This window comes from Pundamilia nyererei, unplaced genomic scaffold, assembly GCF_000239375.1.
Source record: "Pundamilia nyererei isolate P.nyererei 1_Seehausen unplaced genomic scaffold, PunNye1.0 scaffold00447, whole genome shotgun sequence".
NCBI lineage: Eukaryota > Metazoa > Chordata > Actinopteri > Cichliformes > Cichlidae > Pundamilia > Pundamilia nyererei.
The window spans coordinates 107,919-120,081 of record NW_005187848.1 but is presented as its reverse complement, the minus strand read 5'-3'; the positions used below and the strand labels follow the sequence as shown (position 1 = coordinate 120,081).

General features: G+C 43.4%; 1 protein-coding gene across 2 annotated transcripts in view; it reads left to right on the top strand.

Annotated features, from left to right (window-relative positions):
* Positions 1-6,435, top strand: part of LOC102194525 (potassium voltage-gated channel subfamily KQT member 2-like) — a 27,430-nt gene extending 20,995 nt beyond the window's left edge. The window contains exons 14-19 of one of the 2 annotated variants that reach the window (XM_013916066.1): positions 1,555-1,602; positions 1,988-2,096; positions 3,730-3,861; positions 3,932-4,052; positions 4,142-4,317; positions 5,061-6,435. In XM_013916066.1, coding sequence (XP_013771520.1) covers positions 1,555-1,602; positions 1,988-2,096; positions 3,730-3,861; positions 3,932-4,052; positions 4,142-4,317; positions 5,061-5,694 — 1,220 coding nt within the window. In that variant the 3' untranslated portion in view covers positions 5,695-6,435. The remainder of the gene's footprint in view (positions 1-1,554; positions 1,603-1,987; positions 2,097-3,729; positions 3,862-3,931; positions 4,053-4,141; positions 4,318-5,060) is intronic. The other variant, XM_013916067.1, reaches the window with a different exon arrangement.
* The last annotated feature ends 5,728 nt before the right edge of the window (positions 6,436-12,163 follow it).

Sequence of the window (12,163 nt, the reverse complement as noted above, 5' to 3'; positions counted from 1 at the left end):
TTTAGACAGTTTTTCAACTCTCAGTAATGCCATAGTGATCGTTTGATATATGGACCTGCAGCGGAGTTTAGGCCCAGACACGGCTAGTGACGTCAGACTGAACGACCGGATAGGATGTTTCAGGAACTGTAATCTGAGACGTGATATCAGACTTCTAGCATTCAAGTTTAAGGCGTTCATGTAAAGTTCACGCAAACCCTCTGTTTCCAGCGTTATAGAAAAGCTCGTGGGATCCCTTTGGTTCTGCTCTTCAAATAAACTTCCCTCTGCTTCTAATATTTACACATTCAAATTGTATTTATCACATACACAATCATACTCAGTACGACATGCAGTGAAATGCTTGTTGCTGTGCAATGCCCGACCATAAAAAACTAAACATAAAACTAAACTAGCCAGAAATTTTCATAATATACACGTTTAAAATGTAAAAATTTACAGTAAAATTGAAGGTAAAAAATTATAAATAAAAACAAATAGAATGTGCAATAAACAAATTTAAGAAGTTATAAAACTGTGCAAATAAACCGTGTGGGAATAAACAGTTGCTGGTGTACAGGAATGAGAGAGAGTCCAGTCCTACACCTGGTTGAGGGACCAGATACCTGAGGGAAGAAGCTCCTCCTCATGCTCTCTGTTTTGGCCTTAAGGGAGCCGAAGCGCTTCCCATAGTCCATTGTTGGGTCCATTTACCATACCACCTTTATAAAGCAATTTGAAATAAAAAATGTGTTTTTAGAAGAGTCTTAAAGTCAGAAAGAGAAGAGGCCTGCCTAACGTGCGAGGGCAGATCATTCCACAATTTTGGAGCAGTCTACAGCACAACCACAGCCACCTTTAAATTTATAGTTAGTCTTTGGTACCTTAACGAGCTGCTGATTGGCAGACCTAGGGGAGCGGGCAGGTGTATATGGCTGTAGTAGTTTGGGGGAGGGGGGCAGTCAGGCCATTAAGAGATTTATAAAGGATCCTGAAATGAGTTAATTAAAAATGTGCTCAGATTTTTATGTGCCAGTTAAACGTCGCACTGCAGGGTTAGGATTAGGCGCAACCTGCAGATGCCTGATGGATGCATCACTAACCCCACAATAAAGTGTGTTACAGTAATCCAGCCTCGATGTATCAAAGGCATGGATTACTGTCTCAAAAAGCTTCCTTGATAAAATAGGGTCTATTTTAGATGAAGTGCCTCACATTAAAAAAAGCTAGATCTTACAACCTGACTGTCAAGTTTAAGCTCTGCATCCATTTCAGATCACAGCGTTCCTCATCTTCCAGTCACACTGAACTAGGCTAGCACATTCTGTGTGTGCTAAGCTAGGCTAGCACATTCTGTGTGTGCTAAGCGCTAAGCTAGGCTAGCACATTCTGTGTGTGCTAAGCTAGGCTAACACATTCGATGTGCTAAGCTAGGCTAGCACATTCGGTGTGTGCTAATCTAGGCTAACACTTGCAGGTATAAAATTTGGTAATTGTTTGGTTTTCTGGGTGACTGTGATGATGAGTGTGATCTTCCGTGATGAAGGTGTTTCCTCTCTCCTCTTCCTCCTGTAGTGCTGATAGAGATGCAGGATGAAGAGTTCAGACAGAAGAGCTCCCCAGGTCAGCACACACTCACACACACCAGAATACACAGAGGGAGGCCATCAGGGCAGAGGTAAACAGGGACATGGGGTTTCAGTCTGTGTGCAGAGCTTTGGTTACCATGAGCGTTTCAGCAGGATAAAAGTGAGTCACATTTCCTACTTTGTTTACATGCAGTGGCGTCTTGTTGGGCATTATGACGTGAGGGGCTGTATTGCCACCTGCAGGTCATGTTTGTGACAACATTTTAGTTTTGTTTTATTTTTATTTTTATTTTTTTTTGTCCAGACATTATGTGAACTAGTTTGAGGTCTCTGGTTGTAATGACATGTTGGGTCCCACAGGTTCTGCAGTCCCGTGTGTGTGTGGTCAATTACACCCATTGTGTTTGTTGCCGTTTTAGAGGCCAGCCTTCCTGGAGAAGAAATGGCTGATGACAACAAGAGCTGCCACTGTGAGTTTGTCCCTCAGGACCTGACCCCAGCGTTAAAGGTTACCATTAGAGCCATCTGGTACGAACAGTTTCCTGCAAATATTCGTTTTTCTGCCACCATTCATCGCTTTGCTCACCCTTTATTTGCTGTTTATTCTGCACTGAATCATGTTTTTATTCACATTACTTTTATTTCTTTTTTTGTATTTTTTTTAAATTTCTACTCACCCCAGGGTCAAAGGTCCCCATCAGCTGTTGGGTAAGAGCAGTCAGTCTGACCTCAGTTAGCTTCATTGCTTTATGTTGTTTCACTGTGTTCTGTTGTGTTGTAAAAGCACCTCTGCTAAGACATTACAATTATTATTGTTATTATCATTTCTCATGTGTTTTTTGTTGGTGTATTCAGGCATATCAGTTATCTGAAGTTTCAGGTCTTGCCTCAGCAGCTCTCCAGCAGTCCAGCTGTCTGGTTCTGGAATCTGGATCAGAACTAAATTCTGAGACATGCAGCAGCTCCAGTAGAAATAAAACCTCCTCAAAGAGAACCAGCTTCCCTCAGGACGTACGCTGAATCTCCAGAAGTGTTGGCTGTCCTTAGTTTGCTGTATGCTGTATGCTACCCCCCTCAGCTCACTTCAGAGCAGAGACTAAGAAACAGCATGTAAACAAACAAGCTGTGGGCTAGCTTCCATGTTTGTTTTGATCCTGAAGCATGTGGGAATGGAGGGGCCCTACCTCTGGGACTTCCATGACCCACCTTCTACAAGGCACAGAATAAAACCAACATTGTAGTAAGATATAGAAATATCATGGAGCAGCACGGTGGTTAGCACTGTTGCCTCACAGCAAGAAGGTCCTGACTTCAATTCCACCATCAGGCTGGGGTCTTTCTGTGTGGAGTTTGCATGTTCTTCCCGTGTTTGTGTGGGTTCTCCCACAGTCCAAAGACACGCAGTCAGTGGGGATAGGTTATTCGGAAACTAAATTGCCCATAGGTGTGAATGCAGGAGTGAATGTGAGTGTGAATGGTTGTCTGTCTCTGTGTGTTAGCCCTGCGACAGACTGGCGACCTGTCCAGGGTATCCCCGCCTCTCGCCCTAAGACAGCTGGGATAGGCTCCTGAAAAGGATAAACGGAAGCGAATGGATGGATGGAATATATAAATGTCTATAAAGTGTGATAAAAGGATGAACACAATGTGGCCTACCCTAACGTTACTGTTCTTTCCCAGGTATCGCTGACGTTTTTAAAGATAACCATTCAAAGTTCTGGTTGACTCGACTGTCAGAGAACGAAACAGTCTTTGCCTGCTCTTTGTAGATTTGATCTGGTCTTCATCTTTGGGCCAAGCTCAAACCGTTACTTTTAACGTGTTTCTCCATTGTGGTGACCCTGAGCCCAGAGCTTACCAGCAGGACTGTGAGCCACAGTTTTCAGGACTGAAGCAGAGATATGGACCATTCCTTATCTCCATTCCACAGACTGTAGATGGATGTGGTCAAGACTTGATTGACCTCATTAGCAATCCAGGCACTCATGCCAAAGCATGCCGGTAAACAGCGTGCAACTCAAACTAGTCACCAGGACTTGGATAAAGAAACCACACAGCACCCTGTACAGAAAAGCCCCAGAATATCTTCTAAGTATTCAGATTCGGTTTTTTGATTTCAGACAAGTGGTGTGACTGCTGGCTGTCTTGTTTCCTCTCTTAGCATCATGCGCTTCATGGTATCCAAGAGGAAGTTTAAGGAAAGTCTTCGTCCCTATGATGTCATGGATGTGATTGAACAGTATTCAGCCGGACACCTGGACATGCTCGCCCGTATCAAGAACCTCCAGTCTAGGTAAAACTGCGTGAAGTAAGACTTTATGAGGTTTTGAATGGCTTGACTCACTCTGTCTCCTGACTGGCAGGGTGGATCAGATCGTTGGCAGAGGAACACCAATTGCAGATAAGGATCGTCCCAAAGCAGCCAGTGAGGAGCTACCTGAAGACCCGAGCATGATGGGACGCCTGGGGAAGGTGGAGAAGCAGGTAACCAACAGACTATAAAGAGTACACCTGGTGGCTTTTCTGCTATGGTTTCAGACATGAGTCTGTTTTGCTGGTGTTTTCTCACTTAGGTCCTGTCCATGGAGAGAAAGCTCGACTTTTTGGTTAATATCTATATCCAGCGAATGGGAATCCCTCAGGCTGAGACCGACGCCTACTTTGGATCCAAGGAGCCAGACCCAGCACCACCCTATCACAGTCCAGTGGATCAGCTGGAGAAGAGCCAATCCATCGCCAAGATCATGCAGTCAGTGTCTTTTTATTCATTCATCATGTCATTAATGTAAATGAAAATACAAGTAAAGGGTAGCGTCATCAAAGTCACAGTAGTGATGAGAAAAATATAATAAATATTTCCCAATTTTAATCTAACTTGAACCTGACCTAAAGGCCCGACCATCCAGTTCAATTAAATTCAATTTATTTATACAGCGCCAAATCACAACAACAGTCGCCTCAAGGTGCTTTATATTGTACAGTAGACCCTACAATAATACATACAGAGAAAAACCCAACAATCATATGACCCCCTATGAGCAGCACTTTGGCGACAGTGGGAAGGAAAAACTCCCTTTTAACAGGAAGAAACCTCCAGCAGAACCAGGCTCAGGGAGGGGCGGGGCCATCTGCTGTGATTGGTTGGAGTGAGAGAAGGAAGACAGGATAAAGACATGCTGTGGAAGAGAGACAGAGGTTAATAACAGATATGATTCAGTGCAAAGAGGTCTGTTAATACATAGTGAGTGAAGAAGAAACACCCAGCGCATCATGGGAATCCCCGGCAGCCTACGTCTATTGCAGCATAACTAAGGGAGGATTCAGGGTCACCTGGTCCAGCCCTAACTATATGCTTTAGCAAAAAGGAATCTGTTATCTTCCACTTGACCTCAGATCTAGCTGTTCATAAACAACTTCCTTTTGATAATCTCAGAACTTCCTGTTGATAAAATGGTGGTTACTTACTAATGTGTTTACATTTTGCACACACAGAGGGTTGCCAGTTGAACATGTGGAGAAGGCTCGGGTTGTGACGAAGATGGTTCGCTCCAGCAGTTCCACCGGACACAGGAACTACAATGCCCCCACATGTCCTCCCTCCACCTCCTGGCAGCCCATCAGCTCCCAGCTCCACCAGCAGGCTCCGCCCCCTCCTCATCGTAGCCAGGGTAATACTCCAAGTCCGGTGGGGGATGGGTCATTGGTTCGACTGCCCCCTCCTCCATCTGGGGAGAGACACAGTGGGAACCGATCGAACCGTCACAGCACCGGAGACCGAGGGGGGGCGGAGAAACAGGAGAGGGCAGGAGAGGGGTCCAATGGGATGGGAGGAGGAGGCGAGGAGGGGAAGCCTGACAGTGACACCTCTATCTCCATTCCATCGGTGGACCACGAGGAGCTGGAGCGTTCTTTCAGTGGCTTCTCCATCTCCCAGTCCAGAGACAACCTGGACTTCCTCAACAATGGATTCTACTCCTCCAACAACCTGGGAGATCGCCATGGTGGGGGAGGAGCTGCCTGCTGCACCGCCGTCCGGTCCTACATCGCTGAGGGGGAGTCAGACTCCGACTCCGAGCTCTGTGCCCCGTCGCCGCACTCGGACCGGGCCTGGACTGGAACCAAATGAAGCTGCGAGAAATCCAGAGTCACAACCAGCAGAACATTTAAAGTATTCATCAAAATGTGAATAAAAAGTAAACATAAAGATTTAAACCACCAGCTGGAGGCTCACAGCAAAGGATTATTGTGTACAGAGCTCAGCGGCCGCACCCATGATGGTACGATTTACGTGACTCTGCACGGCAAACATCTGTCCACACTGTCACCAACTGGCACACTGCTGGGACACGCTTTCACCTGATTGGTTGCTTGTTTCTATGTATAAAATAATCACATAATCTCAGCTCGCCAATACATTTGTTAATCGTTTAAACAAAGAAAAGTTGGAAAGATGGACCAGACTGCTGTTTGTTTATCTACTTCCTGTCCAAAGTTTAGGAAGTAGATCTGGAGCTGCTGGGTTTTAACTTTCAGGTGAACCACGAGCTTTCAGGTAACTTTGGCTATGTATGGGATCTGTATCTTATTCTGCTCTCTAGAGGCTGCAGCAGTATCAATGAACTCTGTTTATATGTTTTTTAATATTCTGGTTATTTAACTAAATGTGACTCTGCACGGTCACTGGAGCATCTTCTTACTGTGACACTATCAGCTTGCACCTGCTCATCTACTACATGTAATCTTTAGCAGGTTATTGTTTTTTCCCCAGGTGTTTGTGGAAGACTGTATGGACGATTTGATAGGTCAGTGCTAGCACACATGCTTATGTATTTTGAAAGATAATAAATAAGACATAATCTTCCAGTAACTCCATGCTTCACAGACCTGCTGCAAATTTACTGCTGCTGTGATTTCAGAGTAGACATCAGGGGAAGATTACTTTTAATGCTTGTTGCCAATCGGGCTCTCTAAATATGGTAAGCATTGCTGAAAACTTAAATTTTAGCGTTTTTCAGCTTATGAAAAACAAAAACCAAAATCATACAACCTGAAAAGGTCATCGGCCAGAATATTTTCAGTTCCCTTTTTATGTTGAATGTCTAGAGTGTATTCCTGCGTCAGCAGAGCCTGTCACGTTGAATATACGTGAAAGGAAAACGATCAGTGTGCACAACGATAGGCAAAATACTGGACTGCAGGTAAACTTGGAGGTGCTGAAGAGCCAACAACAAACCTATAGTTTCCTTTTCAATAGCGGAATAATTGAGCTGATTTTTGTTAAACTTGCAGGAGAAATAGCAAACGGGGTGGTCCAAACCCTGCACATCTTCCAGCAACAGCACTGCTCCAGCCCCAACTTCCAATTTGAAAGGTCAGGTCAACTCAGGTGCAGCGAGCATGGGGTGTGGCAAAGGAGGGATTTAGCACTTTCAAAAGCACCCTGACACTCATCTGACCAAACAAAATCAACCTTTGGACAGTAGATTAGAATCAGAAAGACTTTATTTTTTATATTATTATTCCCAAGGGGCAATTAAGACTAGTTAATGGTTAATGGTTGGACCGTGGAGGAGAAATTTCTGCAGATTTGCTGTAATAACCAACCATTCCCAGAAACCTATGCAGCTCACGCATTGTTTTAGTTGTGGAATAATCTTTAAGCGTAACAAAGTTGGACTTCATGGGCTGTACCTGCCCATGTCAAATGATCTTGCCGAGTTTCCGGATAAACCACCAGGTCATCCAAATAGGCACTGCAGTTGGAGAGGCCACTCAGAACTTTATCAGCCTCTGAAAGGTAACATGAGCATTACTGATATCAAATGCTATGAGAGTATAAAAAGTCATCTGATGATGGCTTAAATGTTGGAAGCATGTTCAGTTAAGGAGACTTGCTAGTAACCTTTAAGGTTTTCCAGTTTGGGTACAGCTCCAGGGGCTCTGATCTGTTTCAGCAGATATTCAGTTTCCTGTTTTGTTAGTGAGTGCTTTACAGGCAGTGTTGGAGAGTAACGGAGTACATGTGCCGGTGTTACGTATTTAAAATACAAAATATGAGTAACTGTATTCTGTTACAGTTACCGTTTAAAACGGTAGTATTCAGAATGCTTTGCTGAAATAAATGGGTTACACAGCGGTATTTTCCTGTTTCATATGTTCGGCTATGTCCTCTCTATTTTTGGTAATTCCATGCCGGTGGAAACTCAAACAAAACACGCATTAAGAGGCGTATTAGCCAGAGGTCCCTTTACTACGGTTCGGAGCCGCGGACCTGTTTTATATACGCGCCGAATAGTTTTTTATACGAGATCGCTGCAAAAAGTGCAGCCTTACCTAATGTCCACCTACTGTTACTCATTTATATTAAGATTTAATATAAAATGAGTGTTATAGAGTCTGACAGCTGCTGGTAAGAATGACCTGTGGTAGCGCTCCTTCCTACGCTGTGGGTGTAAAAGTCTACTGCTGAACGAGCTGCTCGGTGCTTGTCCAGTCTCACGCAGGGGATGGGAGCTGTTGTCCATGATGGATGTTAGCTTCGACAACATCTTCTCCTCTCCAACCTGCTCGATGTACTCCAGCAGACAGTCCACAATGTCAGTGTTGTCTGAGAACTTCTGGATATGGCAAGTGTCTGTGTTATAACTGAAGTCCGCAGTGTACAGGGTGAAGATTAAAGGGGCGAGTACTGTTCCTTATGGGGCCCCCGTGCTACAGACTACCACCTCAGACACTCACATACTGGGGTCTTCTGGTGAGGTAGTCAATAATCCACGAGGACAGCTGATGGTCCATTCCCACCAATCCCTGCATCTTCTCCCTTAGCACTGAGGGTTGGATTGTATTGAAGGCAGGTGACCGCGTCATTCACCCCGATGTTAGGCTGGTAGGCAAACTGCAGCGGGTCTAGATCTCTCCCAACTGGTGGGCGAAAGTGGTGTAGTATGATCCTCTCCATGGTCTTTATCAGGTTTGAAGTCAGGGCAACGAGTCTGAAGTGGTTTGGCTCCTTGGGTTGCGTTGTCTTTGGGACAGGCACCAAACAAGAGGTCTTCCACAGAATGGAGACCCTCTCCAGGCTGAGACTGAGGTTAAAGATAACCTCACAGAGTTGATCTGCACAGTCCCTCAAAAGTCCGGAGCTGAGTCCTCTGCCTCCTCAGTTGTGGTCCCAGCTCTGCCAGCGAGAGCTCAAATTGCCCCCCTGACATCCTGAAATATGTCTGTAAGCTTCAGCTCCTAGATCAAACCAGGAAAATCCCCCTGCTGCTGCCTACTAAATGGTAAATGATAAATGGCCTGTATTTATATAGCGCTTTACTAGTCCCTAAGGACCCCAAAGCGCTTTACACATCCAGTCATCCACCCATTCACACACACATTCACACACTGGTGATGGCAAGCTACATCTTGCAAACACATATTTGTGCTGCAATGTCATGCACAAACTATTGGACCCTTAAGATCAAACCTACGTCATTCTTTTGGTCTATTGCAGTGCGGTAAGCCATCAAACACCCTTATTTGAAAATCAGAATTACATAAAATTGCTTGTTTGGCCAAAAATGGGTAAATGACGTAATTAAAAAAAAAAAATACAATTTACATGTGTTGAGTTTAGAATGAAAGCAGTTTTACCTAATTTATATGATTTAGTACTGTCAACAGCAAGGAATTAAAAAAGGTGGTTATAATGGGTTTCATTACAAGTTTCATTACATTTGCACAACACAGCAGAAATGTTCACATATGGCAAACAATGCAACGAAAAAAAACCCAAACAACACATTAAAAAACAAAACAAAACAAACAGCCGGGGCCTTCATCTGCCCATTAAATGTCAAACATCGCATTGACCCGTAGTCCCTGCTCATCAGCACATGCTTTTAAAAAGAGCTCCATGTCCTCTGCAAACTGGAAAACAAAGAGGAGGAAGTCCCTCTACACAAACACAGTGCAGATGACAGGCCAGGCAAACATTGATGTGTTTGAATGCCTTCTCATCATGTGAGCCTTGAAGTTTTTTTTAAGAACACTAAGACCACAGTGAGGGCGTTTCATTTTCATGGACTTTCTATAAGCCTCAGTTTCATTTAGCACAGAGGGAGGAGCACATGAATGTTCTACTGAAGATTCAGAAAATGGTTTAGATGCTGGAGACAAGACATCAAGAGGGAGGCGGAGGTCCTCGGAGAGTGCAGCGGAGAGCAGTCCTGATAGTAGTGGCTGACTTGGCATTGAAGAATGCTGACATGACAATAAATGCCGTGCCATATCCCCACGCCGTATGGTGGTCATGTTACAGACAGGGCAGTGAAAGTGTCCTGCATCAGCATATCATTTTGTCTGTGAGAGAGGAAAACCCCCACATGTAATTTAAATGCAGTTGTATAGAATGCAATCAGTTTATCCAACAATCAGATTGTACATATTAAGAAAAACATCCAAGCCATCCTCAGTAATGAAAGCAAAATAGTGTGGATCACAAGAGCTGTCAAGAAATGTGGTGAACAGGAAATAAAAATATTCTTAATAAAAACACACTTTATTCTCTTGCTGATGCACTGAACTGTACAATGTGAAAAGCAACTTGTAATTCAACAAAGAGACTGCAGAAGTGCTGAAAAGAAGGGCATATTTATAACTTTAACTATGAGGTATATTTAACACCAACATACCTTTAAAGGCAAAGCATTTTTAATGTGTCCATTTATTTGCTCCTCAATCTTTGCCCTGACAGCAGGGCTGAAAGTGGGGCACAGAGGGCAGTGAAACAGGCAACACGTGGTGCATTTCTGCAATTCTGGCTTGGAGGCAGAACTCCAAATTGATATGTGCATCTAAAACAGAGAAAAGTACACACATTCCTTACTAAAGTTTAGATTCCTCTGTTTAAAAATACTCGAGTAAAAGTAGAAGTATTCACTCAACTTTTTACTCAAGTGGAAGTAAGAAGTACAGGCTTTTGTACTTTAAGTACAAAAATTCAAAGTAATCTTGCTTCCACAGTGCGCGCGGGGGGGGAAATAATGTAATGACCCTGATTTGAAAATGTCGGGAGTACAAAGTGCAGGTACTTGTGCTAAAATGTAAGAAGTAGAAGTATAAATTAGGCACAAAAAAGTACAGCGGTAAAGTACAGATACCAGAAAATTCTATTTAAGTAATGAAGTATTTGTACTTCGTTACTTTCAGTCTCTGAAGCCAACAAAAAAATCATATTCTAATGCAAAATGTGTATTTTTTTGGCTTGTCGCCCACAGAAGCCCTTAATCCAGCTCTCTTACTTTAACCAGGGCCAGTAAACGGACACATCTGTGTTTCTCTGCGAAGCACGATAAAAAAAACACAATTTAACAATGAGTGTTGTTGTAACGCAAACAGAGTGCCAACATGATCAGTGTAAGCAAACTAGATGATTCCTAGAATTATGAAATTACTAACGGCAAATGTACATATGAAAGACTCTGTCCCAACCTTTACGATCCACTTGCAAGGTTTCCACTGTATCCACGTGTTTCTGGCTACTGTGGAGGTTGCAATATGGCGCTCCACAGTGGCTGCAGCCAGACCCTTCTCTATTTGCCTGAGCTCCAGCTAGATGAAGAGTTTGAAAAAAGTTTAGTGCATCAGCTAATTGTTCTGCTCTGATTGGTTGATAAAAGTCACCTGCTTTAACACAAATGGAGGACTGAATGTAAAAACGTTGTTTACTGTTTAAGTGGACGCTGCTAAGCCCATCATCTTTGTTTCCTGTTTGAAAACCAGGAAATATTTTTTGATATGATAAATTTTGGATTTGTCCTTCGTTAATGTTCAGTTAGGAAGGTAAATGTTAGGAGGGTAAATGCTGGACATCAACTATCATCTAGGTTCAGTTCCATAATCAATTTTTCATCATTGTTTTTATTGCAGATTTTCCTTTAACAACACAGTGTCTCGACATTAGACACAGAACAACAAAACAGTACAAACACAAAACGTACACAACAGCTGTTAAATAAGGCAAAATACAAGATACAAAATATAACATACAAGAGGTGGTGAGTCAGTCTTACAGCGCCCGGGTGATGATCACGTGCGTAGTAGTCCTTTGAATAAGATAGTGGAAAGGTCCGGTCCAATATAGTCCAAAAAGGGGTGCCACATCCCGTAGAACTGACCCACACTGTGGTGTATAACGTGTGTGAGGTATTCCAGAGGAATCAGTTCGAAAATTATTTTGCGCCAGCCACAGACAGTGGGAGTCCTATCGTTGATCCATTGTAAGAGGGTATTTTTCCTTAGTGTTATACAATCTTTTGTTGGCCGCCGCTTTTAGGCGGTCACTTGGAAGACCTAGAATCTGTCACGGCTGCCGAGGCGAGCCGTGTGGATTTAGAAGGAGGACCCAAGATGCAGGCAGTGGATGAGATACCGGTGGTTTTATATTTATTTATTTATTTATGAAGCGCCTTGAGGCGACTTATGTTGTGATTTGGCGCTATATAAATAAAATTGAATTGAATTGAATTGAATTGAATTTACAGAGGTGTAGTGGCAAACAAACAGTGGGGCATAACAAACAACTAAAGACACCTAAACTGGGAGAACTA